Here is a 27,197-nt window from a genome sequence, read left to right as displayed (position 1 = left end):
ACGTAAGACTCTGCTTCTTCTGCTTCAGCCCACAGCCACCAACTGTGACCATATGCTACGTGCATGCCTGATTGTACAGTGCACTACAAATAAAGGTCTAATCTGCTTCTGAATTGTCTATCACCTTAAGTTCATACTTACTCTGGTTGTATAGGCTGCCTCCGGATCATCCTCCAGAACACGGGACATACCAAAATCAGAGACTTTGCAGACAAGGTTGCTATTGACAAGGATGTTACGAGCAGCCAAGTCTCTGTGTACATAGCTCATATCGGAGAGATACTTCATGCCAGATCCAATACCGCGGAGCATTCCTACCAGCTGGATCACAGTGAACCTGCCATCATTCTTCTGAAAGAAAACAGCCAGCATTACTTATAGATTACTGACAGCAGAGAAATTTAAGTAGTATGACCATTGATTAAGGCACATATCGTTGCTTATGCTGAAGAAGGCTAAACAATTCATCTTGTTAAGAAGTTTGTTTTTATTACATAAAATATCAAAATCTCCCATAAAAAAAAATCCTACCCCATCCATCCCAACACAGGACAGCCATTGTCGGAATCTACATTATCTACATAATTCTTATTATTAATACCATACTTATCATTTTTATTATTTGAATTTACGAGGAAATAGAAACAGAGAAAATATAGACTCAGCAGGGAATGAAAACTCACTGCCATTTTCTTGTGCAAGGCTAGGGAATTTCATGATGGCTACCTCATAATTAACGGGTTAAAACTCACAGGGTGTAACTACTTGAAGTTCAGACTTTAATAGAAGTTTAATCACATGCTTCTGGCTTTCCTGTCATTAATTTAGTGCTGACCTGGAACCAGTGCCTTGCCTCGCTCAAGGTGTTCTAGTCTAGGTCAGCTTGAGCCAAGAGGTGGGCAAGTAGTAACACGTAAAAAAACAGGACCATAAAAAATAATTACTTTTACCAGAACGTGTCGTAAAAATGGTCTGGTTTGTGTAACACTAACTGTAATTAAAGAGAGTATATTGTCTTCTTGGACTTTATTCACAGGTACTACTAATTCTGAAATAACGCCAACCAATTGAGAATGGCCTCCTACAACCTCAACCTCAAAAACATATCTGCTCTTCTGTCAACCAAGTCAACAAAAATGTTAGTACATGCCCTCATAATTTCCTATCTAGACTACAATACTGCAACATTCCTCTCTGTGGTCTCCCATTTACACTCTTGTACCCCTCCAATTTACCCCCGAATCTCCTGCCAACTCCACCTCTCCTCTCTGCAAATCCCTTAATTGGCTATCATTTACCATGTGAATTCGGTTCAAAATATTAACACTGGCATACCAGGCCATCCATAACCTGTCCTCTCCATACATCTCTGACCTGTTCTCCAAATACCTTTCCACACATAACCCCCAATCCCCAGAGGGCCTTCTTTTTGCTGTTCTCATATCTGCTGTTCACCACTAAGATTTCTCCTGATCATCTCCCATACTCTGGAACATTCTTCTCCAACTGATAATACTCTCCCCCACCTTCAAAAGCAAAGTGAAAACTCACTTCTTCAGAAAAGCCTACAATAACCCTCCTGACACTGCAATATCATATGATCAGCTTCTACCCTCACCATGTGCCTCCTTCCCCCCCTTCCTCTGTAGACTGTAAGTCCTTGTGGATGGGATCATCGCTCTTCTGTACCAGTCTGTCACTCATCTCTTTTATGTTTATTGGACATATTTTTTGACTCATGTGATGTAGTAATACCCTTTTCATATGTAAAGTGCCTTGAAATGAATGGCTTTAAAATTAAATAATAATCGTTCCAAAGTCAGCAGTTGGTATAAGCCAGCACCACTCATGCAACCCATGTGTGTAGGCTTTCCTAAGCTTTTCTAACTTACCCGAAGGAAAGCATCCAAGGAGCCATTCTCCATGTATTCTGTGATGATCATGACTGGTTTGCCTAAGACACAAATGTCATATATTTTAACGCCATGTAAATAAATGAACCTTTCACATACAAGACTATTCAAACATTTCACATAAATTGTTGTTCTTCAACTCTTTCCTTCCTTCAGTACTTTGCTAGAACGGTTATTTCATTGCATTTCTGACCTAGTCTATGAAACATGGATCTAGTGACAGGTTCATAGTGGGTGTCGGTTTCTTCGCATAATTACCATCTAAATGTGTATGGAAATGTAAGCACTTTTCTGTCTTAGAATTATTTTTCACGCAGCACACTTATTTTTTTTCTCCTCTCTTGCAGCTATTAGAGCAGCAGCATATTTTAACGCTGTGCATGTGAGGCCTTTATTCAGATTTTATGGTTTCATAAGTCACAGAGATGATAATAAGACACTGCTGGAATCTAAATCAGGAGCTTGGAACGTACAGAAAAAGCTAGGACCAGCATCTTACAACATTCACACCTCACAATGAATAATACTAAAATAAGCCACTCAGTCTGTTATTCATGAACCTAATGGCAACACATCGCCATACCACCAGAGCCAAAGTACTGGCCCAAAGGATATGGCAAGGTAGAAATAACAGATGGGAATCATAAAAAGCCCCTATAACCCATTAGCGGCTAGGAAGAATTGGGTAGTTCTTTCTGCATTAAACAGTTATTGGGCTGGAAATGAAGAAGACACTTGATGGCGGTGCCGAGCAATTCCAAAGGATTTTGCCACAGCAGATAACTGTAATGAGATTTAATGAAAGCTGCTTTCTCTGAGATGTGCCATCCATTGTCACTGATGGGCCCTATGTTACAGTACGCTGTGCCAATGAAGGTTAATCTACAGACCATGTTTTCCTTTTTCTATACAAAAATGAGAAGAGCTGCAGCCATCTGCTTCCTGACGAGATTTTTAACAAGTCTCAGTCTCACACAACCCTACAATATGTCCTACATGCTCCTCAAAAAACCTGCAGTATTCTCAACTAGGGAACAGGTATCTGTGAGAGTCACCAAAGCCATTTTTATCTGACATCAAGATGAATGGCTCTGTCTCTCTCTCTGCTTTAGGTAATACTGTAAGCTGTGCCATCTGTCATTTCAGACCAAGGTTTTTATATCTGTGGTGGTTGGATGATCTATTATGCTTCTGAATATCTATGCAAAATTGAAGAAGGTTGTACAGGACACATATCTATAAATACTGCAGACTAGAAATGCATGCCGATTTCAAGGAATACATTATCTCTGCTGAATTACCTGCGAGAAACCAGTGGTACAGAATCAAGTAAACTGTCCGCAATGAATGCTGTCTGCTCTGTCAATCTCAGCACTAAAGGTGGCCATACACAATAGATGAATGTCAGACGATCTTGCCTGGAGTAAAAAGGATTGGCTGTTGGATTTCAACATGCCTGATCCTTTTGTCCTCAGAGGAGGGAAGTCAGTATGAGAGGTGTCTGGCACAGGCTTATTAAATTCACCCCATTCAGTAACACATACTTGCTCACCCAAGTGAGTCAGGAGGAATAGCTGCTTGACAGCCATCTGAAGATCATGGCCAGCTTGAGTTGAGATTACAGGTAGATTCATTCTCAGAAGTTGATTGTGTATTCTCACTTACATTTGGTGACAACACCTTCGAGATGGATGATGTTTGGATGATCAAACTGGCCCATAATGCTGGCCTCGCTGAGGAAGTCTCGTCTTTGTTTATCCGTGTATCCAGCTTTCAATGTCTTGATGGCCACGTAAATTTCCCTTTTTCCAGGAACCTTAAGACGACCACTGCACACTTCTCCAAACTCACCTGTAGGCAAGAAAGCGGGTTAGCTTTCCTCAAATCAGAAACAAACTTTACAGTTTTGGCAACTTTTAACACATTTAAGAGTTTGACTTGTGTACTCACCAACGCCAATTACTTTCTCAATCTTGATACAAGATGCATCAATTTCTTTTGCAAATTCCCGCACTGCTTGGTTGGGGTCTTCATATGTGAATGGGTCTACATAAGTCTTCACTCCTGGAAAAGAAATCAGAAAGTGAAGTCCACCGTCCACATAAAAGCTAATATTTGAATGAAACATGATAACATTCTGGATATAGTTGTGGCATACATCATATGTAATGGAGGATACCGAGATTCGTCCCATTTACCTTGGTTTAAATGCTTCTCCTCATCGGCTTCTTGTTTAGCTTTACTGTACTTGCTCCGCCTGAAGGGGTAAAGAAGAATTCCATCAGGACCATGTGCATAACACTGTTAACATATATATCAGTACAGTCTTATAAGGAACCTGTCATGTTCCCTTAAGATGCAATGGCTTCAGGATACAATATTTTCAACATACAATGTTCTTTTCTGACCCATGTCAGACTCAGATGCAACCAATCAAGGCCACTTCTCTGGTAAAATAGCTGGATTAGTTTCTGGTTAGCAGCTGTCCCTGACTGTTATATGTAAGGAGTTGTTTTATATGTCTTAGGGTACTTTCACACTAGCGTTATTCTTTTCCGGCATTGAGTTCCGTCCTAGGGGCTCAATACCGGAAAAAAAACTGATCCGTTTTATCCTAATGCATTTTGAATAGAGAGCAATCCATTCAGGATGCATCAGGAGGTCTTCAGTTCAGTCTTTTTGACTTTTCAGGACGGAGATAATACCACAGCATGCTGCGGTTTTAGCTCCGTCCAAAATTCCGTAACACTTCCCGGAATGCCGGATCCAGAATTTTTTCCCATTGAGAAATGCTGAATCCAGCCCCGTATGTTCCGGCAAAATGTGAAAAAAAAAAATGACGGATCCATTTTTCCTGGATGACACCTGAGAGATGGATCCGGCATTTCAATGCATTTGTCAGATGGATGAGGATCCAGATCAGTCTGACAAATGCCATCAGTTTGCATACGTTTTGACGGATCCTCTGCCGCAAGTGTGAAAGTACCCTTAGTTATCTGCCTTTTTTTCTTAAATTTTTATTTTCTCTTATCTTAGATGACATTTTGGGGCTTTGGAACCAATTACTCAAGTTACAATGGTTTCGACATACAATGGTTGTTCTGGAACCAACTAATATTAGAACTTGAGGGACCACTGCATATATACACACAATATTACATACAAATTGCACTTAAACACATGTACTGGCTATGGGAAACAAGTTGGGAGGAACCGTTATAGAAAGGTAGATATAGTAAAACATAGATTATATCTGAGGATTGGAAAAACATTTAGACAGAATTAGGATTCTATGAATATACACAGATAATTAGGGCAATCAGTGGTTATCGTGTATCTGTGGGGGCTTTGTCTGAAGAACACAAGATTACTGATTAAACACTAATTGAAGGCATTGCACATTTAATGACAGGTCTGCCACAACACCCTTCCCCATGCATATCTTGACACCTAGGTGACCTTTCATTGCCTGTGTACTATCAAGGACACTGGTGGTTATCATTGTCCCTTCTTGCTAGGTCTTCCTCCGAAAGAAAAGTGCAATCTATGGAAATGCTGACAACTGATATGAATGCTATGTGGGCGGCGTTCTGTCTCTAGAAGTGATTTGAGGATGAGCAATGAATAGAATTCGCGTTGAGAAAGGGATGTTAGGATTTCATGTCGTCCAACCGGTCAGTTCCCCTCCTCCACAAATCACTGCAGGTGAGAGGGTCAAACAAGAGATATCTTTTCCCACAAGATTTCGCTAGAGACAAAAAGACTGGAAAGCACACGCATTGTGGAATGGCAACCTAGTGTGAGAAGTCTTCCTCAAATATCAGATGAGGACACAATGAAAAGAGGTGTGAACCTAGAGGTGTATCAGCCGGGTCAGCTTTGATCAGACTTTCAATGACCTAGATTAATGACATGGGACAAAACAAGCACACATGTGATACCCATCCAATACATGTGATACCTTGTCTATATAGTGATCCCTCAGGATACAATGGACCTAGGATACAATATCTTCAACTTACAATGATCATTACTAGACTAGACTCAACATGCAATGCCGTAGACTCGGATCTAACTAGTCAACATGGCCATTTCTCTGGTAAAACATCTGTGTTGGTAGTCTAGTAGCTCCTCTTTACAGAACAGTGCATTACTACATGTCCTGTACTGCTTCTGTGCCAGGATGAGCTCCTCCTTTGGACACCAGGTGAGGGCAGCTCCATTTTATGTTTCTGCTACACTGTGTGCTGTAGAGGACCCCGAAGAAGCTCCTGTCCGACTCACAGAAAGTGATCTACAGCTTCCAACATCTATTCCTGACTGCTATATGTAAGGATTTGCTTTATCTATCTAATTTATCTGCTTATTTTACTTAAATCTTCATTTGGGCTTTGGGACCAATTACTAGATTTCCATAGACTTTAGGACTTTCAACATACAATGGTTGCCAAAGAATCAAATAATATTGTAACTTGAGAGAACACGTTATATATTAAATATCCACAGCCCTACTGAGATGTCATATATTGCTGGGAGGAGAATAGCCGCTCCTAGAGATTCGGACTGAACAGATTATGGCCTGAATATTACTTTTTACTATAAGCGACTTACAAAAAAAAGTTAAAAAAAAGTAAAATAAAGATTTGCTAACCTCCACAGCCACATCCTAAGTGATCTGATGAACAGATGCAGCGTACAAGTGGTTAATTGCATTTTGTAAGGCATAAAATAGACTGACTCACTTCTACCCTAATATGGCAGTTTGCTCAAAGAAAACCACTTCCAAAAACACCCGTTAAAAGCAGCATTGGAAATGAATAGAGTAAAGCTATGTACAGGGGTGCCAAGCTGCTATGAAGCTACAGAGGCACCATCTGCCTTCCTCTCTGTCAACTGCTTACATAACCTCATTAAAGTGCACAGGAATAAATGTGAGGAACTGTCCAGCTTGGTGAGGACATAGCGCTAGCTTGTTTTTAGGCATGCCAAAAGTTGCTGTCCATTTTGATGAGGACTTCAAGATTTGGTCCTGCAATCCAGCAATAGCCCCCGAGGCTTAGAAAGAAAAGACTCTTGAATGCATAATTCTCTGCCTACAAGAAGTCTTATGGTAGACTGTGAGCTCAGTGGGACAGAAAGCATGCTATGAATAGTCCTTTTCTGTCCACACCAGGTTGCATTCCAGCAGTTTCCTTCATGCATAATACCATGACTGTCATTGGAATTCTTCTGGTGCATTCACTTGTACATTCCTGTCATTTCACTATGACATCTTCAATGGAGGATTGGATTCAGAACCCGTCCCTCTCTTTATTTCCTTGCATTTAGCAAATCAGATCATATACTGAAAAATGCGTCCTTGACAGGCTTGATGACTTCAGACAATGAGAAGGCATTGAAACATTTTCAACCCACTTTTTTTTTTTTTTCTGTGTGTTTCACTGCAGTGGAAAGAACCGTTTGAATCCCCATTAGGAGCCATGAGCCTGTCAGCGACAAGCTTCCTTGGCTGCGTTCCCTAAGACAGCTTTATGGCTGACACTAAAAAAGAATCAATGAAAGTCCAAAGGGTCGACGTTTCATTTTTATCTAAAGTGATCCACTGAGAGCCAATCAGTGCTGGCCTTCTATCGACCTGAACCCACCTCTCCATAGCTGGTGGTTGCTCTGACAGCCTGGTAGAATGATAAACCGCGGGAGACCTGATAAAGTACAACCTGAGTAGAGGGTCTGGAAATGATTTTCTGATTATGTTGTAGCAATAGTTTTTTGCTGCCTTGTTTGCCGCGGCGCTCGAGAGCAGACGTACCGCCTACACGTCCCTTTTAAATAAACAAACAATCATTTGCATAAAGTGGCGGCATACTGGTAGATGCTCAAATAACATAAAACTGAGATCTTGGGAATTAGTGGAATTCATTTTCCATTTCAAGCGGGACTCCTGCGGCAGACATCATGCTTAAACTGCAGGGGGGCTTTTGCTGCTGCACTCGTGCTGTGGAGATCAAAGATCTTGGTAGGGGTTTGTACCGAGAACTGCTATGTTTAGATGCTAATCAGAGAATATGTCTTTGTTTCAGGTCTGAACACCACCCAGAAGAGGTAAGTACTGACACAGGGGAGAGACAAAGGCAGAAGCAGGCATTCTCCGAATCCTAAAAATACCTAACATACTTTACTGAAAACTTCTTAGATATGGCAATGTTTTATATAGGACAGTAAAATATGAGTTCCCGTCAGACTGGTTCGACTACCAAACTGTAATACTGTTACGTTGAGTCCTTCCTTATGTTGAGACCTCAATGGTCTAGTTATTTAATTTTTTTTCTAATTTTGGTTCTGACTCTTCCTTCCATCCAGCAGATCCCAAAAGGGAGGAAAGAGACGTTAAAAAGTCATACTGTTTTCATTCGGAAAGCAAACAAGCAAATAGAATAAAAAATGAAGCAGAAGATGGTTCTGGTGTAGTTTTGTGACTTACTGTTTTCATCACAGTCTCAGAAGATTTTCCCAACACAGCAGACTATGAATAATTTAGCAGTGGTTTACAATACTTTATTTTACTATTCATTTTAAAGGCTGAAATTGGCAAATCCGACCCCATACCTTCTGCTGATGACAAAGGCGGCGATGAGGATGACCACGAGGACAATGCTACCTGCCACGGACACCAATAGCACAGTAGGACTGGTTCCTTCACCGATCATAGGAGATGGAACTATAAATAGCAAAGGGAACACAATGCATTACAATGAATTCAAAGCCACGCAGCTAAGAGGTGCTAAGATTCATACTGAGCAGCACACAGTTTACCCTTCACTGTATGGAAGCCATTCCTTTGTATTAGCACTATGCCTATAAATAGGAAGCCGGCAGTAAGGTATACTCTGCTCGGACAAAAAGTGCCACCATTTGTGTGCCATCGTTTAGTAACAGAAACTGTTACACTACTTTCCAAAGAGACTGAAGAGGTCTTACCTGTATTTGTGGTGAATTCAAAAGGTCCACTGAACTCGCCATAACCTGCCGCTGTTCGGGCTCGGACATGGAACACGTATGCAGTGAGTGGGTTGAGGCCTTTAATATCTGCACTACGCGACCCAGTCTTTACAATGCGGTAACTGCGATCGTTTTGGTCCTGCGGGTTAATGAATATAAGTTTTTTTGTAAAATTTCTAACAATGAAAAATACCAAAAGTCAATACAGTTATTTCTGCCATGGTTCATTTATGTAACAAGGGGACATCCTCGAAATCTAGGGGAAAAATGTCTTTTACTCCAACACAGAAGGATGTTCTGATGGTGACCTCACTAAAATAGTTCTAATGCCTTTCATGAGTAATAAGCTACAGTTACTAGATTTTTGGAGAATGGTTGTGGATTAGGGTTTTGTTCTGAAATATGGAATTGGGAGATGTTTTTTTGTTTTTTTTAATGAGGAAAATTAGCTTCTAACTCAAGATAAAAGACTAAACTATATGGATGTGTTTTTATTTTTGTATTTATTATGATACTATGTTACTATGTAATTGTATATGTATTTACTTTACACAAAGTAGCCATTGGCAGCAAGATGGACTTATTTTGACCCTCATGTGCACCATAAAATTAGGCTGTGTCCCAAAAAGGTTAAATGGTTATTTTACCTTCTCATAATACTTGACTTCATACTCTAATATAACACCATTGGCCCGGTCTGGTTCTGGCCAGGTGAGTGATACGCTGTGTCTGGTGATCTCCTTAGGCTGGATCTGGGTCACGGTTGAAGGAGCTGAAAAAAGCGAACATCAGATTTTTTTTATTAATTTGAAACGTCAAATAAACATTGAAGAGCATAAATTAAATCTTGTTGTATGCCACCCTTTTACTAATTCTAACATATATCCTTGCTTCTGAAAATAACTATAGGCAGGATGAAAGCTTTTAACATCCTGTGCTCACTGGGTACCTCCCCAAGTGCTTGCGAAACTAAGGATGTGGCCTCTCATTTAATTTAGATCTAATTAAGATCTAAGATGCTGGGATCACCCATAAGAAGCTAAATCAATTTTTCTGTAACTGAGCAAGTTTTTAATACGGAGTAAAGAGTAAGATTAGGTGCATGACTCTAGTGCTGACTCATCAGTACCAAAGTCTCCTGAATCAGCAGCTAATCCCGACACCCGAGTGATATCAGCAACGTGAGGGCTAATAAACAAGAGCACAAATTAATGATGGTTCTAGTGACAGAGTGTTTTATTGTTATACTCCTCTCATACTAAGCCTATAGTATGACAATGGGTCACTGCCCATGACAAATTAGGCTATTATTTGTGATGAAGCAACCGGAAGCTGAAGTGACATACTCAAGGAGACCAATATAAGACTTGGTCAATGAATCCATCCTTTATCATAAACCTTTTATTGTGTTCAGTGGATATTCATGACAATTATTCAGCCACATCTATCTGCTATATAGGGAAAAGAAGATGATGTATTTCGGCAGCCTACATCATGCAGAAAAGTCATTATATATTTTTTTACACATTTACATGAGCATGAAGCTACTTGAGTAGTATTTCCCGCAGAACAGACATTTCTTCTATGTAGAAGTATCATTCGACACCTCATAATGAGACTTTTCATGTCTGTCAAGTTTCAGACACAGAATATAGCTTGTAGGTAATCTGCAGATAACACTTCTAAAGTGGATAACTTTCTGGAGTCTTTGAAGAGCTCAGAATAGTAGGTCTGTTGGTTTTATTGGGGTAATTCTTTTGTTGTGCCATTTACCCTACAGTAAAGGTTTGAGGGTTGCTGTGATAGCACCAAGCATATATGGTAGGGGTTCAAAGCTTGGATTTGTGTGTTTCACAAGGGTTTCACATCCAGGCCTGACACTGACTTCCGCAGCTAGGACGATAAAACACCTAGTTTTACTGGTAACATCCATGTGGGTGATGACTTTTCCCCACTGGCTATGCAGATCCAGCTACAAAGACCACTACACCCCTCCCAGGTGTCATAAAATGTTTTTAAAGGACTGTGTAGAACCGGCCTAGACCCAGTACTGAAGTCATAAATGAAGACAAGAAATGCTGTAGAGGAAGTAAACAGCAGTAATAACCATTCCACAGCCTGAAGGCAACTACAAGAGAAACAGCTTTACTGACAGGAACTTGTAACCTGCCCTAGACTTGCAAAACATGCTATGAACAGTGACTCCAAACCAAACAATTTTCCACATGTGACATGTCTGTTTAGCAATGCCAGATACTTGAGGATATATATCTAGTGATGATCTCACTAATTTTTTGGACCAAAAACTTATGGTAATACAGTGGTAGCCTAGTTTCATATAACTTTATCTTAACGATCAAGGGTCCTGGTTTTCTTTGTGAAGCTCCAGTTGAGATAAGTAGTCTTACAAGAATGCTCCCTGGGAAAAAGTATGCACGTCAGCTCTTTATAAGACGAAAGAAAACGGTCTGCCTAATACCACCTATAAGTAGCTAACCTATCGGTCAATGTCTGGCTCATTAAGGGGCCTTGAAACATGACAAGGGCTTCCCGCTGAACCAGAGACACCCGACCTGTAGACAGCTGTTTTGGAGTTCTTGCTCAGTGTAACGTTGAGTGGGCAAGATGCCTTTGATGCAGCTCTCAAGAGGTACTGGCCCTTCTTGCAGATATCCAGCTGGTGTAGGGAGTCTTCCAGGCAATGCTTCCTGTACCTATGAGGATCAAGAAGCCCAAAGTAGTTCTCTACAGATGGGTGTCTCTGTTTGCCTCTACAGATGGCACTAGACAAGCAGTTTCCTTCCTTTTGGAGAACATATCAGCATAATGAAGTCATAGCTCCTCACTATTTTAAAGATCTCTTTACTGTAAGTGAATGGAGACTGGCCATTTTCCTTTTAGAAGTGGAAAACCCTTGCATAATCTTGCTCACACAGCTGAGCGTTTGCAGCAATGTATCAGCAGCCTTCACTTGTAATTCGGTAATATTTTAGTCAGAGGATGACTATATAGTCATGCAGAACACAGGAGTTTGAGGAACTTGTGTGACTACCATGTGGGAGCTGTAATGATGCCTTACTGGTGACTTACTAGTTGCCATCATAGCTTTAGCAGAAACATGAACAAATAAGGGGAAATGCTCTTTAAGCCTCTCAAATTCTGCTTCTGCTAGTTGAGTGCTCAAAGCTAACCTACAAAAATACCTCAAATCTAGACCCCACAAGAGGAGGCCTCCACTGTTTTAGTCCCATAATAGTAACCAAGGAACGGAAAATGTTGTAATTGCTGCCTCCTTCTACTGTGGAAATTCCTTGCGTTAATGAAGCATGCCTTTTATCCATTCAGGTATAATCTCAGGTTTGTCCAGACAGGGAGTTTTCATTATTTTTTAATAAAAAAGGCCAAATCCGTAACCAAACATATAAGCGCACATGCTCGGAGCCACCTATGTTTATGTTGATGCTATTGGCAATGTGTCTACATGTCAGTACCAGATTATGGAAGCAGCTTCGCTCTCTATTCACCGGTAGATTTAGTTTGGTTCTTCAACCACATTCCACAAAGTAAAGTTGGTACAGTAATTTCTCATCTTGCTTTGTTCTTCTTGACTCCAAACAAAATTTACACAATACAATCCTTTTAACCCTTAAACGTCCTACTAACACATTGGAAGGCACTCAGGATGTGATCTAAGTTTACTGCATACAGATTTACACTCACTGGCTCTTTTTATGTTCACAGCAAAACACCATACCGTCCATGAAATTTTAAGAAATCACAGACGCAATGGGGCACAAGGACAGCTCTTTGTTGTGTCCTGCAGCCTGTCCAATCCCAGGCACTTTAAAAAGGTTTTCCAGGAGTTAGATATTAATGACCTATCTTCAGGCTAGGTCATCAATATCAGATTGGTGGGGATCTGACATTCAGCACCCCCCACCAATCGGAATCTTTGGGCAATCACCAATGGACTGAAGGCTCCATCTACTGCATCGCTACCAATACTAAAATACTCCTTCACTTCAATGGGAGCTGAGCTGCCGTACCCCACCATGGCCACTACACTTCTACTTCCGTCTCTGTATAGTTTTTTGGCGCCTGCTGGAAACATTTGAATGATGGGAGTCCCGGGTGTCGAATCTGATCCGATCCTATCCTAAGTAAGTATAGGTTATACATATCTAATATCTGAAACCCCTTTAATACCAAATATTCCTTCCACTGTTTCTTTTAAGATCGTAAAACAATCAAGGTTTTCCATCAAAACAACTCTTAAGAACCATTTGGAGAACCGACTCTCTACAAAATGGCAGTCTGGTTTAGCATTCTCTGCCTTCCATCCCCCATGTCCCCCTCCTACTGCCTCTATGTCTCAGTATCCTAAATTCTGTCTTGATGATTGGCTATCACGTGTCACATCTCTTGTCAAGCTGACTCTATTCTTTAGGACGGTGTCTTTTTTATCATAAAATAATGGGGTAGATTTATGATACTGTCTAAAGGAAATACTGCCTGTGGTGGCTAGAGCAACCAATCACCGCACATCTTTCATTTTACCAGAGCAATGTTACAAATGAAAGCTGTGCTGTGATTGGTCGCTATGGGCAACAAGGAACCATTTTCTCTTAATTTTATAAATCTGCCATTTTCAGACCAGTTATTACAAAAAGTGGTGGCTACTAGGTGTATGTATGTGTGTGTATATATATATATATATATATATATATACATATATGGATTAACACTTAAACTACTATTCTTTTCATCATTCACAGATAAAAGTGACTTAAATCTGAGGCACCGATATTTTTTAAGTAGTGCAGGAGGAAGCAATTAATTAATGGCTGGGGAATAGCAACACATTGCAGGCTAGGCCTTGGAAAAAAAAAGTTATTAAAGTAAAGTAGATGTTGAGGAGCAGGACAGGAAAACACAGAAGTGCAATCCATCATCTTGTTAAAACACAAGGCCTGACTGTGTGTTTGATTAGTCTTGTGTCCTCCTGATTTCTTAACATTACTCAAACACCAGCTCTGTGCCCCCTCTGTTTCCCCAATCAATCATGTGGCATCGCAAGAACAGATTTGTCTCCAGGGAGAGAAAGGAAAGTTTCTGGAGAGTGAAAAGAGGCAGAACATATTGGGAAATAAGAGTTAAGTGCTTTGTTAAGCGCCAGTACACGACGTGTTAAAGGGCTTGGTGACAAACATGCGAAGACATTCTGTCTCCTGGTGGAAGCCATCTTCAGGGACGATCAGTCAGATTGTACAATCTATTCCAAAAAATGTACTAGCTGTATAATTTCTTACACTGATCCATAAGTCTCAATGGAACGATCATTTCCCTTTAAAGAGGACCTGTCACCTCTCCTAACAATTCTGGAGCATCAATTCTTATGAGTCTAAGATGTCCTACTCTTTTGTTATTCCTGCTAGAAGTTATGAGTGAATTAAAAGCAGTTTGGGGTGTGTCCCTGCACAGTCTGATACTATCCAACAAGTGCTGCATGTGTCAGGACCATGTAAGGACACAACCCCAACTGGTAGAACCCAACTGGACCTTAAATGAAAACTGCTGGTAATTCACTCATAACTTCTAGCAGGAATAATAAAAGAATAGGACATCACAGAGCAGCACTAAGGGGGTCATTTATTAAGACTGCTGTTTTAGATGCTGGTTTAAATAACCCTGTGCGCTGGAGATGGCCTCTACATAGCATTGGCGCATCCACCGCTGGTCTAAATCTAAGGCAACTTCCTTGCTGGCTTAAATTGAGACCATTTTCTACATCTAAAACAGGCATAGAAAATGATAAATGAGACCGCTCACTCCCCCTTTATTTTAGACCTGGAGTATATCTGATGGTAAATGACCCCCTAACAGATTTCTAATGACAACCACTGACTGTCTGTCAAACCCTAAGAGAACTATACGGCCACGTTCACATGTGACATATCTGCTCGTGCTGCAGATCTCCAGAGGGCTCCTGAATTAACACTACAAGTCAGATAATAATGATTGTGTTAAATCTCATTCTCGGCCAGATATATATAAAAATGGCCTTGAGTAGAGATTTCTGGAATGTGGACATCCACCATAATAATCTCTGAAAAACTAAATTACCACTTCTAGGTGAAACTGAAACGCAATTCTTTCTTCTAATCTTCCTTCTCTGAAAGCCCCAATTCTCCTCCTGTTACCAAGGACAAATGTGGGAGGACAGCTGCAATTTGCCAGCTCCATGGCCCAAAATATTGAAATACTAACTGCGGGGACACTGAAAACAGCAGGGGTCAGGGCTCCACAGAAACGCTCCTTTCCTTCACAGCAGAGCAGGTGATAGGCTTTGCTTTGACAGGCCGACAATGGTGGTCTGGCTAATAACACCATTAATGTTTTAGCAGGAAGTCTCCCCACCACCATCTCGAGGTGGACATAACTCTGCAGCCATTAGCTTTAATATGTCTTCATTACAGCTTTTTCTTTCTTTCCTTTTTTTTTTTTTTTTAAACCAGTCACAGATAATACTAGCCAATGTAATTACTGCTTAGCTTCGGGAAGGTTTCTGTTTAACCCTGGGCCTGCCAATACACTGTAAACAGCATGCGTTGCAAGTTATTCGCTAGGAAACTAGGACACTGTGGAAAAACAAAGTGTTATGCTCGGCAAAATATATGTCTAGCTACTTCAAAAGCAGCCAGTGAAATGCAATCATGAAAAGTAAATGTTTCTTGGCGCTGGCAGAAAAAACGGTATGTTCCGTCTATGGCACTAAATGGTGCACGGCAGCTGTCCTATATTCTACAGCCTTCCTGTATCATGTATTACTCATTAGCGGTGCAGATTGTTTATAACGCCCCGTGTACGGGAAAGCAGCAATCACAGCAATGATTACATCCTCGGCGCACAGGACACAACACGGCGATGTTGGTAAACAGTCAGCCAGTTGGAAAGACGGTTCGGCCTCTGGGGCAAATATACCCCCACCCAGACAATGGGATGCTGTTCTCACCTTTGATATTAAACAGACAGTAGCTTCTGATGTGAACGGTAGTTTGCAGAGTCAATTTGTTTACCCCTAGCAATCCACAATCTGATTATTCCTATTGATTTTGTATCGTTAAGATGACTATTCAGACTTTGCAAGCTTTCAAAGATATAGATACACGTACCCAATTGGCCCATATTTATTAATGTGTCTGTGCCTACAATCTTTGTAAAAACCGGCGCAATTTGGTGCAACTACGGTGGTGGGAGTGGGGCATGATAGGAAGGGACGGCCTTCAATGTGACATTTAGCGCCACAATTCTAGTGTAAAATCCTGTCCCAAAGTAAGCCAACCCATAGTTGGTATAGAGTCAGAGAAAAGTGTCTATCCCTGCACCCGATTTATTATCCAGCCTAAGCCTCTGTGATAAATATGGTGCAGGTCTGGACACCATCTATAGGTTTAGTAAATCTGGGACAATGTGCAGAATTGTGTAGTTCTGGTGACTGATTCCATCACAACACTCCCTAAAAACAGCTGATCCGCAGGGCACTAGGAGTCAGACCACCACTGATCTGATATCGATGACCTATCCTAAGGATAGTTACGTCCTGCACTAGCAGTGGACATTTACCCTATGCAGTAGGAAAGCTACCAGTGCACACGTTAACGGACCCACATGCCCCCATTCATCTGATGAAGGCCAAAAGAGTGTCCTTTTGTCCTCCATCAGGCCAGCAACCATTACGGATACCGGTTTATTTAACATATGGAATAGCACATCAGACCAGGCTATTCCAGAGGCTTCCGGTAAAAAAATGAAAATAACATATACATTTTTTAACACCTACCTACGGGCAACAAATACTGCTTAGTGGTGTCAGTTAAATTTCTTCATCTAGGGTTTCCATCGGCATAACGCAGTGTGAAAAAAAAGCCTTACGTGAAATGATCATGCAATTAGGAGGTTTGCTTCTAAGACAGAACTGCAACATAATATGGCGCCGTACTAACACATTGACCCAAAGCCATATGGGATCCGTGTGCTGCTCTACTGGCTCCATGGGCCATGAAGCTTTTAACCACATAATAATATAAAGAACGCCACTGACATAACTCATAAGAAAATAAATTCCATTTCCTCTGTTATAACATCAATCTCCTTTCTCTAGATCTTGCTGATACTTACGGAAGATGCCACATCATTATGCACAATGCGGCAGCTGAAAAAGGCCAAGTACCAATGAAAACACACCAGCGGGTGCATCTGGGGATGCGAAAAAGTGCTCTGTAAAGGGCTGGCAATTAGTGTGGTGATTGTCTGTGTCATTATACAGTTTCGTAATTTCACTAGGCACCCCAGAACACAAGGCTCTGATCACTGTGTTTGGCATATTTCTAAAGAGGTCTCGCATTGAGCAGCCAACAGCTGTTTAAAACTATCTGTCGCCTCTCGGAGGAAAAAGGCTTGCTCAATTTATTTACACACTTTTGGTGCTAATTGGCGTATCCTGTGTCCAGCAAGCTGTGATGCGATGGAGGGAAAGAGCAAGAGGTGACTCGTTTGGGTAACCGATCCCAAACGTGTTTTGTTTATGTCTGTTGGCAAAGCCAAGACTGTCGTGTTCTTAAAAGAAATGGTATTCAGCTGAGCCCCCCCCCCCCCCCCCCTTGTACACTGAGGGGAGCAAAAGGACCAACAGAGAGTCTTTCTTTGCAGTCCTCATCTGGTTTACTTTCCTGCATTTCATGGGTGATGGATTGTGATCACAATCCACTATTTCACTCCACTATTTGTGCAGGCTGGCTCCCCGACCCTATCCAAACACACAAATCATCTTTATGGAAACGTATGGTTTAACATTGTAATTGTATTGTTATTAAACCTATCGTGACTTTTACCCCGGCGTGGCCAGAATATCAGCTGTCATTGTAATCAGGGGCAGAATAACTTGGGGTGCAAAGGTTGCAATCACACCTGGACCTTAGTACATAAGGGGGGCTCAAGAGGAAAAAGTCAGAATTCAGGGCCCTGGTTTGCAATCTCTGGTTAAATACAATCATTTTTTATTCAACTTAAAGTGAAAAATGAATCCAAGGATCTCCCCCTATGGCTATCTGAATGGGATCCTATTCTTTTCCCCCATGTTGCCCTTCCCTGTGGAGTTCCTGTCATAGAACAGGACCATTCAGACTTTGAAGCCCTGTCATATTTTGATCAAGAAAAATAACTCTCCTGATGAGCAAATGCACTGTCCATGCAAATAATAAAAAAGTAACAATGAATGGTGTAATTTGCATATTCAAATCAGCATGCTTTCTTTGCATATTAAAATTAAAAGCGGCTGCAGACTTTCACATGGTGCAAGCTGCTTAATGTTCCAACTTCTTCACATGGAATCCATTGTGGTGGCCAGACAATAAGTGAGAATACCGAAGCCGCCTTATTTAATGATGGGGTGGAGTGGATGTTAAACCACCTGCCCCATTAGTCATTGGTTGCATCATATCCAAGTTGGTATTCACTTATCTTATATTGATATTTACATATAGCAAACACTTACCAGCTTGGTTGGTGGTCACAGTAACTGAAACGGCCTGGTCCAGGCTTGGATTCTGTTTGGAGACACCATTCACAGCCCAAATTTCAAATGTGTAGTTGGTATGAGCCTGAAGATCGGTGATAGAGACTTTGGTTGTCTTCAGGCCATTCTGCTGGGGGCTGTAGTGAACTCCACTACCACAAGGCCGGCAGCGAGTGAGGTCAGCACCGCACCTCTTACAGACCACATTGAAGGAGACATCATGCCTTCCACCTGTATTTTGAGGAGAAGTCCATTCCAAATTTACCGAGGTCTCATTGACATTGGAGATCAGGTTCTGAGGGGCTGATGGTGGTCCTGTTGAATAAACAGCAGAAATCAAAGTCTCAAACATGAGATTTAACACAGAGTACATTGAACTGGAACCATGCAATCTTCACACAGATGCAAAGAGGATTATCAACAAGCTTAATACAATGTGTGTCTCATCCACAGCTTCAAAACAAATTGTCATCATACTACATAGGGTTAAAACCCAGAAACATGTTGTTTCTAGCACCATTGCATTACTTTCCATTCTCAACACCACAGTGCTCGTGAGGGCACCTTTCCAAATGGCGATGTCCACTTTCACGTGGGAAAATGTGCCACATTGAATCAAGATCCTCAGAAAGCAAAAAGTCAGTAATTGGTATGTGGGACGAGGCCCAGGCAGCTTCTGAACACAGGGGCAGCCAAGCGGAAAACTAGGCACGCAGATGCTGGCAGTTCTGAAGAGAGAGATGGGTCAGGAAGAGCCCCCCACCCTCCCCTTCCAACATGAATGGAGATGGTCTATGTAGAGGAGGGGGTGACAGTTGAGCAGAACATCAAGGAGAAGACAGGCAAATGAAGAATAAAACCTTGACATTATCCATGAGAATGAGAAAAAAAATTAGGTGTCACTCCTGGCAGGTTGATTTCAGGTTATCTACAAAGATTATATCTTTTTTCACACAAAGGTTTTTTCAAGAAAAAGTATAAGTAAGGCTGATCTCTTGCAATCTACATACAATTATTGTTTTATCTATCAATACAGATATAATTTTTGCAAAAAACCATAGAAGAACGTGGTGAAAAGCTCACGGAGATCACTTTTCTACAGCTGTTCTCATTATACTCAGATCCATTGTATCTATTCTCTCTTTAACAAGGATCATTTTTGCTAGTGCATCACACTAGTCGTAGACTCTTTTCACATACACAAGTTCGAATGAATCTATTTAGAGGTAGAGACCATACAAAACGATGGCTTTAAGGGCTAATTAAAACTAATTTCCTAGATCTGTGGATTTCCAATCTCCTTAGACTCCTATACTAATCACACCAAGACCAGGCTGACCTTTCCATTTCTGATGAAGTGACCTTGAAGGCTCGCTTCATGGCCTTTCAATAAGAACAGAAGAATCGCTGGTATGAAGTCTACCTCCCCTCCCAAATTTATCCCTATTATTCTGGTTCTGTTTACAGTCAATTCTAGAGCTGAATTTTGTTTCTGTTGAGCTCGGCAATTTCCTCATAAAGACTCTGACACAGTCCTGTAAATTACAGTTTTTTGTTTCTCTGCTGGGCGAGTTTGGACTGGAGAGGGTGTGTGTTGTGGGCTAAGATTACGTAGAAGAAAAGGCATTGACAGGCATTATTTTTTCTTTCCCTTTGTGGAAATGGCTTGTCATTAAGTATCCAAACACGCCCTGAGCAAAATAATTAATTTCTTGCTTAAAATATTGTGTAATGATGAGCAATGACTAGAATAATTGGTTTAGTTTGAGGAGATGACAACCATTTAAAACCACTTCCTATTCGGGTACATTCACACAACATTTTTAGAACCAATTAAAGTCTATGAGACTATTCACATGCCCATTATTTTAATGGTCAGTGTATAGCAGCCATCAAAAAATAGTCCTATTTTTGGCAGTTTTAACGGTCAGATGGACTACACTGAAATTAATGGGCCTGTATTTAACTCACCTCATCCACTTGAATGCACAGGGACATTTGCTCCTCGAACCTTTGCTATTCACTGAATGCAGCTGGACCTGCGCTCCCAGCGTCATGATGTCACATGTGACGTCACGACTCTGGGAAAGTCAGATCCTGATCCCTCCAGTGCAAAGCAAGAGTTCTTTCATATTCAAGTGGATGAAGAAAGGTTTTTGTTTTTAATGTCGGCATTATCAGTGATGGGGGAAGGAAGGGGCGATATACATGGGGGCCCAACTGGGGGAAATTATATATTTATATATATATATATATATATATATATATATAGGCACAACCTGGTGGCTATTATAACTCCTAAGGGGGGCATAATCTATACTGAGGGCCATTATAACTACAGGGTGCAATATTTATACTGGCGGCACTATGGGGTAGCATAATATATATATATACTGAAGGCACTGCAGGAGTTGGGGTTTTAACTTAAAAAAATATATATAAAAATAATCTGTTTATAATGGCTTTTTTTCACGGCCATTAAAAAAGTATGCAAGACGGATGCGAAACAGCCATTAAAAAAGTGTCCAGAAAATTGTTGAAAAATGGCCATAAAAAACTGACAGCGTGGCCGTTTTTAACAACCAGTGAATGTAGCCTAAGAATACAATCTGAAAAAAAAATGCAAAAAAGGCAGCACCAGCTTATAGCAAAAGATAAACAAATAAAACGTCCACTGTTACCCTCAGATACTTAAGATTATGTGGTTGTTTATGAGTCTCAGGACAACCTGGGGTGTGTATAAAACACTTTAAATTATCCAAGAAAGATTTACAAGCTGGTAAATTAACATTTGGACATGGGTGATTGGGAAGGATACATCGCTCAGAGCAGAAGGCAATAAGAAGACTTTCAGTCTTGGTTTCAAGATGGCAGGAAAGTAGTTGCAGATTGATAAGTAAAGTAGCAGAGTGTGACAGTTGTAAAAACAAGATCCCCGCTCTCCATCTTCAGATAATATAACCTGAGATGCAATGTCCCAAAGCCTAGGAAATGATTAATGACCCTAAATGGAAGACCGTGGAACCAGTCTGGCTATGTTTAAATAGAGAACGAACCAAGGTAGAACCTCTAGCTTATGTTACATAATGCAAGGCGATGTCAAGCTTAATTACCAGAAAACAAATCTAGTTTTTATCCCCATGATCAATCTCTCTGCTAGACGCTTCAAGTTCTGGACAAATCCCAGGTGCTTAATGGCCAAAGTGCCTAGAAGTTTACTACTGGCACCAATTTTTGGCCGCCTTCCAAAGATGACAAGCTGATGATTAAATGTGTCTGACTGGTTCCCAACACCTAGATAACTTGTACTGTTAAGGATTTATTTGTCAACGTCAATGAGGCCTTATGCCAAAAAATACTATTTGGTAGCCATCATATTACGTATCATTTTGCATGCCTTTAATGGATATTACACAAGTTTCTCCTACTTATGAAGTTCTCTGAAACGACTCTATTATAATACAAAATTAAATTAGAAAATGTAACCTAATTTTCACCATTTTGAGATGCCACGTGGAGGGTGAGATCTTGGAAGATTAGAATTTATGAATTAACATTTCATCCTGCAATTAATCCATTGTTCTCTAGAGGCTAGCAGAGTTCTCAAGAGCACTGACGCTTCTAATATAATTGTTGGAGTCTAAACTTTTACAAAGCCAATGACACCATCAACTCCCTTAAGGTCAACGTGCCTCACAATGAAGCAGCTGGTTCTCTCAGCCTAAATTGCCCTGTGTTTCTTGTGATTTTGGGAACACTGGAAACCTAAGGCAGATGTGCCACCAGTAGTCTACCAAGCTAATTAATTGTGTTCATTCACAAGTGCTGGACTTGGAGTGATGACGGAAAAGGAGCTACTGTGGTGGATTTCTAACTTTAACCAAACTGAGAAAACCTCTGCCCCTCATTGGCCTTGCTACCTGTTCCTCAAACACAGCCATAGAGAAAAGAAGAGGAAAACCACTAAATGTTCTCCATTGATTCAGCTAAAGGAAAGTCATATATTTCACCAAAAATGCTAACATCTTTCCAACAAATCTGATTCCCTGCAAATACTAAACCTCTAGGAGTAAATGACATCCAAATATAGTACAGACCTTCATTATGAGGATCTGGTCAATTTTTTTCTTGCACAGATACAAAGCTTCACATGTAGTTACTCACTGCTGACCATCCTACCATACGAGCAGGACAACATTCAAAGCTAACCATCGCTCTTGCTAGAATTTTGCTGCAGCGCTCTCTGAATCCGTTCTGCCAGCACCCCTGGAGAAAAAAACAGGCACTGCAGATTCCCCGATAATTGCTTTTGTGCAGTTGTGTACGTGCTTAGGAGCCAAGGAAAAGAGGAATTCAAATCAGATGAAGGTTAAAAACCAGAAGCTTAGAGGGAAACAGCCTTAACTATTCTGCTGCTGGGAAATCATCAAAACTCTGCACTGCAGATACTTCCAGCAACGAGACAAAAAAAAAATACTCTCAGCGTGAATAAACCCCGCTGAGAGATGTTCACCATGCACAACCCAGTGAGGAAATGCTACGCTTTCATCCTTGACCTTGGGAGCGAGCGAAGGTTGGCCGGGCTTCTCAATCTGCCCTTACATTTCAACGAGCCAGCTCCCGGCGGCAGCGGTGGAATTCACAGGCAGGTTCCACCAGTCATTTCATTAGGGTTCATTACGCGGATAACTGTCAAGATGCATTAGAGGAAGCGACCGAGATTAATAGGGCTGCAATGGCCATTTAAAAACAATATAGTTACTTGAGGAAATAACAGCCTGAGCAGCAAATCTGATTATTTAAAGAAAAAAAAAAAAAAAAGATATGAATGAAAGACAGGGGACGCGTGCTGGTGGAAACCCAGAGGGCACGGATTTTATGATGGAGTCATACGGTTCATTTCAGGCAAATAATCACTTGCAAATGAGTGTGCCTTGGAATACAGTTTTTTTTAGGTAAAGTAAACAGGATTTAATTCCATGTAAATCTACAAAAACTAATTTTATGATATCTTACCAGCTTATAATTATGTGTATACCGGTTTGCTGTATTCCTCCTGCAAGTCGCCTTGCTTGACAGGATCGGTTTTCTCTATTCCTTCAATTAAGCTGGTTTGAGCTGTCAGGCAGTGACAGCGCTATCAGAAAATTAGTGATAATACAGCTACTTTTAGCAGACCTTTAAAAACTGGTATTTTAGCTTGTATGCAAAAAATATAAATAATTTTGGGAAGCTATATCAATTGTCATAGTTTCCTTTTTTTGAGCTTGCACATTCTCATTCTAGAGAGCACTCTAGAGTGCACTGATCTAAGCCACACTGTTTATAGTAAAACTATAGACCAGTGTGGATCTTTATACATAACTTATATCATGTCACTATAGCCTTAGACCTCCTTGAGATAAGTCTACTGATCTATGAATACAGGAAGTTTGGTCTAGTAGTACCACAGGAGATTTCAGTGTTACATCCAGAATCTGGACCTTAGACTACTCAGTGATGCTTACGGGTTACAGGTACAATCAGCATCGACTGAGAGGTAATTCTTCTAAGGTCCCACCATCTGTGTATATAGGACCTTGAAGGCTCCATTTTGGTAAGAGCTTGGACCCACAGGAGGATCCTCTAGTATTAGGCCAGCCTGATCCTGGGTGCAATAGCTGACCTATCTGATGAATTTTCAAAATCTAACATATCAAGGGTTCGAAAGTGAAAGACATTAGTGGCATTTGCTAAGCTGCTGATCACAAATGATTCTAGATGACAATGAGTCTCTTCACAGCGAGGCCCGGACGGGAGGTCAGCAAGGCTGTGGGAACCACTGATCTGAGCTTCTTTTAGCGCAACATAAACCCAGACTTCACAACGGGTGGCACCTTCAGAAATGCCCCTGGACTTGTGACAGCTGCCGTCAAGTAAACGCTATACTGTATGGAGTGTACAGTACAAAAGATAGAAGAGGCATATATCAAGATGACAAACACCAATGCACAGAGAGTGATCACATGCAGAGAGACAAGGGGTGGATTTAGCTTTCACTGAAAGACAGAGGCATCAAGTAACTTACGGGTGCACGGCATGGAGGCAGGGTCACTGTCAGCTCGAAAATAGCCCCGATCACAGGTGCAGGAGGTAGAGCCTTCTCGAAGTGCAAAGCTATGGGGAGGACACTTGGAGCACGCTTTATCCGATAAGAGGGCCTTGTAGTAGCCAACTTTGCAAGCTGTAGAAAAAAAAAAATCATGGTGAATAAAATATGCTATCTCACAATTTTCAATAAATGACATATTATAATATAGAAATTATGGCCATTTTACGCTTTCTCAATAAGTGTTTTGTCTACAGTACTACATAACAGTATGACGATGACACTATCAGCTCTGCTGCATCTGCTGATCCATTATGTGGCTTGTGCACTAGTTGCAACTGTTTTTCCACCATAACCGTGTAATGTCGCCAGTATCGATTGTTTATTTGCTTCTGAGACGGATCTTTTTTTCCCAGGGCATGGCATGAACTTTGCTTAGCGTGTTACCTCAGGTCTGATGACTTGCTAGGTGTTTGATTAGTTTCACTTGAAAACAGACCCATGGGAGGGATTGATAGGAATCACAAACCACAGCTTGGCAGACAGATAGGCTCAGGTCAGGCCCCTCTCCCCACATCAAACGCGGCCTCATCCCCTACACACGGAATCCAAACCCAGTGGAAAGTGCCTGTCACTCAGCCGTCACTGATAAACAAAGACAGCCTGTGTACATGCCAGCCACTGGATGCGAGGAGGCCTCACTTCTCTTCTCTGGACTTGACAACATTTTAAATACGGCTGAATGAACACAGTCAGCCTCTGTGTATTTGCCACTGCATTTCATGTTCAGGAGGAACTAAATTCTCCCCGTGAAATGTATATGCTTCATTTTATAACATGGCGCTGTACTGCCCGCTCTAGGAAATCTGCACTTTCTACCAGAAATGAAAGGAAAAGGGTATGCTCTTCAGAATAACCTTGGCATCATTATTATCGACATCTTACAATCACTACTTTAAAGCGACCCTCCAAGAAAAAGAACTTACATGAACTGGAGAACTAACACTTACAAGTTGCCCTCCTTTTCACCTTCATTCCTGGGCTCCTCTTCTGCCATCCAAGGTGGCTGCACCTCCTCCAAGACTACTGGACATAGGTAGCTCAAGACACCTCCTATTTGTCCACATCTGCTCTTGGATTGGCCGGCACTGTTCACGTGAGCGGGGCTGGCTAAAGATCGAGCGAATCGATTCGTAAGAATGAATTGGTCTCATCAAGCAGCCGTGACGAGGTGTCCCCAAAGCTGAGGATGCTCTCCAAGCCGCTTGATTAACAGGACCAGACATTTAGGCCAACCCTGACAATCTCGAGCCTGCGCCACTGCTCTAAATAGTGGCGCAAATGCAGAGGTCCTGCCTTTTGGGAGGTGATTGTTCACATGCTGCTACCCAGAAGTATAGCGGTGCATGCACAGGCGATGCTCCAGTAGCGGAAGCAGCTGCTCTGGGCAGCGGCAAAGGTGGAAAATTGGCCCTGTCAATCAAGTGGCAGAGGGGACTGTCCTCAGCTTTAGTGATGCCCCATCACAAGTGCAGAACTCTTGCTTGATAAGACAAATCCATTCTTATGAAATTATTCGCTCATCTTTATATTGTCTATCCAAGGGCTGCAGGAAGTGTCCAAGGGTTGCAGGAAGAATGCATCAGGCAGTCTGAGAAATGGCAGCTCTACAGCTGAAAAGGAGGAACCATGAAAAACATCTCCTCATTCCCCAGTTTTTTTTTGTTTGTTTTTTGAACCAGAGAGTCGCTTTAAATGCTGCTTGGTCACAATATTAGAGAACTCATGTTTATACACGATATAAGAAATTCAGAGTTCATAGCGAGGGATCTGATTATCTATTAGTCAGAGTAAAGAGCGTCTACAAAGATCAATGCTTGCTCTGGAGAACCTGGCATGTCTACGCGTTTTACAGACTTCTCATTGATTTCATTGGGGACTGCGTCATACCTCATTTTTACTAGGATGGTGCTGCCCGGAAACTGAACACCTACTTCTGCTGATTGCTGAGGGTCCCTTTAATGGAATACCCTGTGATCAGCCTATAGGTGATCAACTCTTCTAAAAAGAAAGGACTGTCTAAAACTGACTGCCTCTTTAAGGAATATTCCTCACTAAAAATCTAGATATACATTTGAATAATTCCGTTTCTAGAGAAGATGGAAGACAATCAGTAAATCGAATACAGCTCTCATCAGGGTGATTTGTAGGCCTGTATATTACAGTTTAAAGCCTACCATAGGATCCTGAATGTTATCTCTGTCCATTTATTAGAACCGATGTTGGATACAACCTGCTTGCCAGAAACCCTCATTAAGTGTGTATGTGATGCTATTGTGCGCCTCATTGTGTCTTGTTAATACATTCCCACCCCAAATCCCCATTCTCCATGCCACAAATTAAAGTCTTTGGTGCGTGCTTAATTCTCTGTCCTCTGTTTTGTCCTTCTGCTTTTCTGCTAAGGATTTGCTGGGTAAGATTGGGGGGGGGGGGGGGGCGAGGTGGAGGAAAAGGGTTATTGCCAGAGCTTTAGGTCCATCCTCTTTGTCCCCAGCTTAGTTCACATGTTCAATACAAGCCACAAATTCAATATCTTTGGCATGGCTTTGATGAGTTTTCTTCC

At 41.3% G+C, this 27,197-nt stretch overlaps 1 protein-coding gene across 2 annotated transcripts in view; it reads right to left on the bottom strand.

Moving 5' to 3' along the window:
• EPHA4 (EPH receptor A4) overlaps nt 1-27,197 on the bottom strand; it is a 55,499-nt gene that overhangs the window by 7,418 nt on the left and 20,884 nt on the right. Inside the window, exons 4-13 of one of the 2 annotated variants that reach the window (XM_044288541.1) lie at nt 24,554-24,709; nt 18,466-18,801; nt 9,560-9,684; nt 8,892-9,051; nt 8,520-8,631; nt 4,112-4,170; nt 3,864-3,977; nt 3,579-3,764; nt 1,893-1,954; nt 142-351 (exon numbers count right to left, since the gene is read on the bottom strand). In XM_044288541.1, the coding sequence (XP_044144476.1) occupies nt 142-351; nt 1,893-1,954; nt 3,579-3,764; nt 3,864-3,977; nt 4,112-4,170; nt 8,520-8,631; nt 8,892-9,051; nt 9,560-9,684; nt 18,466-18,801; nt 24,554-24,709 (1,520 nt within the window). The remainder of the gene's footprint in view (nt 1-141; nt 352-1,892; nt 1,955-3,578; nt 3,765-3,863; nt 3,978-4,111; nt 4,171-8,519; nt 8,632-8,891; nt 9,052-9,559; nt 9,685-18,465; nt 18,802-24,553; nt 24,710-27,197) is intronic. The other variant, XM_044288542.1, reaches the window with a different exon arrangement.

The sequence above is a fragment of the Bufo gargarizans genome, chromosome 4 (assembly GCF_014858855.1).
Source record: "Bufo gargarizans isolate SCDJY-AF-19 chromosome 4, ASM1485885v1, whole genome shotgun sequence".
NCBI classification, from domain to species: Eukaryota; Metazoa; Chordata; class Amphibia; order Anura; family Bufonidae; genus Bufo; species Bufo gargarizans.
The sequence above is the reverse complement of the archived record's forward strand: the minus strand, read 5'-3'. Positions and strand labels throughout refer to the sequence as shown.